A 5,337-nucleotide genomic window follows, 5' to 3' on the forward strand; every position below is an offset into this window, starting at 1 on the left:
CTAATGTTATCTGGTGCTTTCTGTGAGAAGCGTCCCATAAATACATTTTTACAATTATCTCAACTAACCTTTACACCTACCCTGTGTTGGTAGGCTATACAGTAGTCCCTCACTATTTCGAAGTTTGACTTTTGCAGACTCACTATTTCGTAGGTTTTCAAAAACTATTGATCTAAATTATTTATTGCGGATTTTTTGCTATGTCACAGGATTTTGCAATACCATACATACAGTGTACATATAAAATTACATGTCTGAGTTCAGGAAAAGGTTAAAAACATTAAAAGTGTTTTTAAAAGTGTGGGAAAGGTTTATAAGAGTGGGGGAAGGGTTTATAAAGCCCTAAAATATAAATACTAAAATAAATATAGCATTGCTACTTCACTGATTTTCACTTATCGCAGAATATAACCTCCACAATAAGTGAGGGACTGCTGTAGACTCTTCAATTCCCTAATTTATGGGATGCTCCTGTGGGTAGTTTTAGCTAAGAAAGCAATCTCTGGCCAAGGAGGAAAGTTCGCAGTTGGAGCCATGGGCTTCCATGCCTGAGGGAGCCTCAGGTTTAGTAGCTGAATTAAGCAGCCTGGCCCAAGCACAGTCCGCGCCAGCCTTCTCCACGCCCCAACTCACTCCTCCCCCTAAAGTGTGCTTTTCTGCGCTGCACTGTCCACCAGGAAGGAGGCCAGGAATCTTCTTTCACTTTCAGGCCCAGAAGTTAGCACAGACGGCTCACCAACTCCCTCTTGTGTCCACGTTTACCCTTTACATCACACAGGCAACGAGATGACAAAGATGCTGACTAGAAGGACAACAATTACTGTCACATCCTACTGTACCACAGGAAGAAAAGAGTGGCCTTTTCATATTTATAGCAAAGGAAACTGAGGACCAGGGAGATTCAGTGATGACAGTCACAGGAAGATCACCCCTGCCCCGCTGTCTACCCATGGCTGCTGAGCTGGCCCAGGAGGGGATTAGAGGAGGTACCAACCAGGCTCTCAGGGGCCAGGCATCTTCCTCCCCACTGCCCTGGCTCAGCAGGAAGGGATGGAAGGGGCTTTCTCTTCCACTGCAGAGACCTGGGGTCCTGAAAACGCACTGTTCAGGCAAGGAACAGGACATGTGAGGGATCCTGAGCTCTCCCTCACTACATTTCTGTATGGATGTAATAGAAATGGGTTGTAGGATTCAAGATAGAATAAATCTGGCTGCATCTAACTAGAGAACAGGTCAAAAGTTAAATGGAGGGCCGGCCTGATAGCTCAGCAGACTAAAGTGCCTGCAGTGGGCAAGGGCCAGTGTTTGATCCCTGGGATGCCATGCCAGCCCCACCTTCGGGGCGCACTGAGACAGCAATTGAGACTGAGCATGATGGTATGCACCTGTAATCTCAGCTCTTGGGAGGCTGAAAACAGGAGGATCACTATGAATCCGATCTACATAGTGAGACCCTGTAGACCCTGTACTAAATACAGGAGGAAAAAAAAAGCTAAACGGGTGAGGCAAGGCATGTAAATGAACTGGCTACTACAGCAGGCCTACCAACGGCTGAAGGTGTCTACAATGAAATACGACAATATTTACAGCAAAAGAAAATGTCAGGAAATAAATATAGCTTTAAAGTCAGGAATTTAAACAACAAAAAAGCTTTCCCAAGAATATTTAGTGCCATCTGCTGGATTTACATGTGAAAACGCCAAAACAGAACAACTGGGGCTGATCCTGGCACTAGGCAGAGCCTTGCTTACCGGGGTGGGGGCTTCCACAGTGTACCCTTCTGACTTGACAGCAACTCCTGTCTGGCTCGCAACACCTCTGAGACCTTCGTCACATCCTCATCCCCTACACACATCCTCCAAAGCTAACCTCCAGCGGTGTGAGACACCTGCCACTGTCCCAGTGGGCCACCCTCCTCTTCCCTGGGTGGGTGGGAGCAGGAAGGGAACTGCAGACCCCTACAAGACCCTCTGCAGAGCCCTTCTCCAGCGAGTGGCTCCTGACTTCCTCCTGCTCCCTCCGCAGCACGGACAGGGCGCCTGGGTGTGCGGGCACACGCCCCCCACGCTCCACCTGCCACAGGTGCTGCCCTGGACTCGCTACTTGGCCAGTGCTTCTCCCCATGAGCCTTAAAGCTCTCAAGTGGAACGGTATTTTGGGACCTGTCCTATTCCCATACCAGGGTAGGGGAAAGGAATCCATAAAACTGGGCAGGTGGGCTTAAAACTTGACCAAGGAAATACTTAACAAGAAAAGAGACAGCTGCTAAGTCACAGCTTAACCAAGCTACCCAAGCCACCCCTCCCCACCTTACAAAGGCCATAAGGGCAGGACATTTAAAAGCCAGTTCTTTATTTAGAATACAGTGCAGTACACTTCTACTGGCAGACAATTTAGCAAACAGAAGCATTTGGCAAAATTTTGGCTTTAAGAACGTTGCATTGGGTGAGCATGCGCACAGCCGCCATTTCCAGAATTGTCAAATAAATTAAATTCGAGAACGGAGGTCCGATTGTCTATGCAGCGGTCCCTCGCTATTTCCCGGTTTGACTTCCGCAGACTTACTGTTTCGCAGGTTTTCAAAAAACATTAATCTAAAGTATTTATCGTAGATTTTTCGCTGTATCTCAGGATTTTGTGACAGTGTACAGTACTATATATATTTATATGCATAGTACTTCTGGTTTTAATGATTTTGCCAAAAAAATGTTAAAATATATAAAAATATATTTAAAATGTTAATTCTAATATTAAAAGAATACTAAATCAAAATAAAATATGCTGTTTACAGCATGTATTTAGTGAATGAATACTGTACCGTACGGTGCACACATGTTGTTAAAATTATGTAGGTTTATGAGTTTAGAAAACAGCTAAGAACATTAGAAGTGCTTTTAAAAGTGTGTAAAAGCTTTGTAAGAGTGGGGGAAGGGTTTATAAAGTCTTAAAATATATATAAATATTAAAATAAATACAACATCACTACTTCACTGGTTTTCACTTATTGCAGGGTGTCTGGAACATTACCTCCACAAGAAGCAAGGGGCCACTGCTGTCTCTGTTTCCCTTCACTTAACTGCTAACTCAACATTGTAGGGGCCGGGGAGATGGCTCAGTGGAATAAGTGCTTCCCTAGCAAGTGCAAGGGTCTGAGTTCAATCCCCGGTTCCGCAAAAAAAAAAAAAAAAAACATCGTATGTGAAGTCGCTTTTAACCAACCCATAAATTCTAAAGCTAGAGTCTGACAGGACAATGGAAATCAAATAAACAACACTTAAGAATGTGCACACCAAGGATGACACGAGGTCCAATCAGGTTATGACAGATTCCAGGTAGGGGCAGATCCTTAGCACCAGTGATAACAGCCAAGAACAAATGACCCTCGGGGCCTCTATTTTTCCAGAGCCCCTTCTCTGATTTAACAGGGTAGCTATCTCTTGTTCCTTTCCCTCCTTTCCAATGAAGTGTCCAACAAAATGTCTTCCTTTCCTTAAACTTTGTGCCTTTATTTCTTTACCAAAATGGAGCTCACGAGCCCCAGCAGGCACAGGCAGCCATGCTCACCCCCGGATGCAACATCAGCACAGCGACTGGCACACGGCAACGAGACAAGTCTTTATTGAACCACCTGACGCTTAATCACAAGTTCTCCTTCCTATGGAACACCAAGTTTGAATTTCATAAAATGGAAACAAAGGAAATAAAGATTACATGATGTTACTTACTAGAAAACCTTTTTCTTCAACACTTGAATTGACTTGACAGTTTATTTTTAAACAAACATGACCTTCCACAGGAGACAAAAAGGGCACCTGAGAACAAAGAGGGTAAATTAATGACAAAAGTTTTATAAGAGCTGTATTTTTCTTTATAAAACATGTATAAATCATGAACAATTAATATAATGCCTAATATCATTTTCTAAATTTAGACTGTAAAAAAACATAGCCAAAAACCTGTTTCCTTAGCAACAGATGCTTTTGAAGAATAAATTCATTCAAGGTAGTTTGACAAAAACAAATGTCTAAATTTCCAATTTATGTGACAAAGAAAACAGATTTAAAAACAGAGCACATGCATATAGCCATTCTCTACCAACAGGAGAATATACTCAAGAAGGCCTGAGTAAGCCAATCACTGTAACTGATACAACACATACCACATGCTGGTAAAGCACAACAAGCAGCAGAAATGGGAAAGCCCATGCTCAGATTTGTATGGAACTGGAAGAAGTCCGAAATAATAAAACAATCTTAAAGAGGGGAAAAATTGGCGGACTTTTAGGTACCAATTGCAAAAACTAATTCAAAGAGCAAGCAAAAGATGTGAACTGATGTAAAGACAGACACAGAAAACAAGGAATGAAACCACAGCCCAGAAAGCAGAAGCAAAATCATGCATCTATGGCCAACTGACCTTTGACAAGGGCGCTAAGACCAATCATACTGCAAGAGAAGCAAAATTTACATCCATCTCTCTCTCTCTCTCTCTCTCTCTCTCTCTCTCTCTCTCTCTCTCTGTCTCTCTCTGTCTCTGTCTCTGTGTGTGTGTTTGTGTGTGTGTGTGTGTGTGTGTTGGGGGGCGCATGCATGCAGTGCTGGACATCACCCAGGACCCTGCATTTTTGAGGCAAGCATACTACCACAGAGCTACAACCCAACCAAAACTTATCAACATATTCCCAGCAAGTTACAATGGTTTGGCTTACAATTTTTTTTCTTTAAAAAAAAAAAAAAAAGTGAAAGCATTATGCATTCAATAGAAACAACTTAAAATTTTGACCTTTTCCTAGGTAAGCAATATGTGGCATAAAAATTCTCTCAATACTTTTTCCAGACGCTGCACAGCAGCAGCTACAGCTCCCAGTCAGGCATTCAACCAGGAAAGAAAGAACTATTATCTACAAGGTACAACACTGCAAGAGAAGGAGGAGAAGGCTAGCTCCAACCTAGCTGTGAAAGCCGGCGCTGAAATCTATCTGAAGACCTGAGTCAACACACAGGTCTGAGATGGCCTGAGCACAGCGCAATCCCACTCCTGAGACGCCTCCCTTTCTCAGCCTCAGCAGACGTGCTAGGTACGGATACATGCATGCAAAGTTGTTCTTTCATTCTGTCCACTCACTTTACTGCATATAAGAGGGTGACACCTAAAGGAATTCTACTTGGGTGCTCAGAGTTCAGCTCCAAATATAATGTGAAGTCCACAAAAGACCACTCTTAAGTTCATGAACCAGGTACCACTGTAATAGCTTGACAATTTGCCAAAACTTACAAAACACACAAAGAAAAGCTCAGTGAAAACTGGCAGTTTAAATATAAAGAAAACTATACTTAG

General features: G+C 43.0%; 1 protein-coding gene across 2 annotated transcripts in view; it reads right to left on the minus strand.

Annotated features, from left to right (window-relative positions):
* Anln (anillin actin binding protein) overlaps positions 1-5,337 on the minus strand; it is a 90,982-nt gene that overhangs the window by 35,919 nt on the left and 49,726 nt on the right. For both annotated transcript variants that reach the window (XM_023713479.1, XM_023713478.1), the window contains one exon: positions 3,726-3,812. In XM_023713479.1, the coding sequence (XP_023569247.1) occupies positions 3,726-3,812 (87 nt within the window). The remainder of the gene's footprint in view (positions 1-3,725; positions 3,813-5,337) is intronic.

Source organism: Octodon degus, unplaced genomic scaffold, assembly GCF_000260255.1.
Source record: "Octodon degus isolate 3935 unplaced genomic scaffold, OctDeg1.0 scaffold00031, whole genome shotgun sequence".
In the NCBI taxonomy this organism is placed as follows: Eukaryota; Metazoa; Chordata; class Mammalia; order Rodentia; family Octodontidae; genus Octodon; species Octodon degus.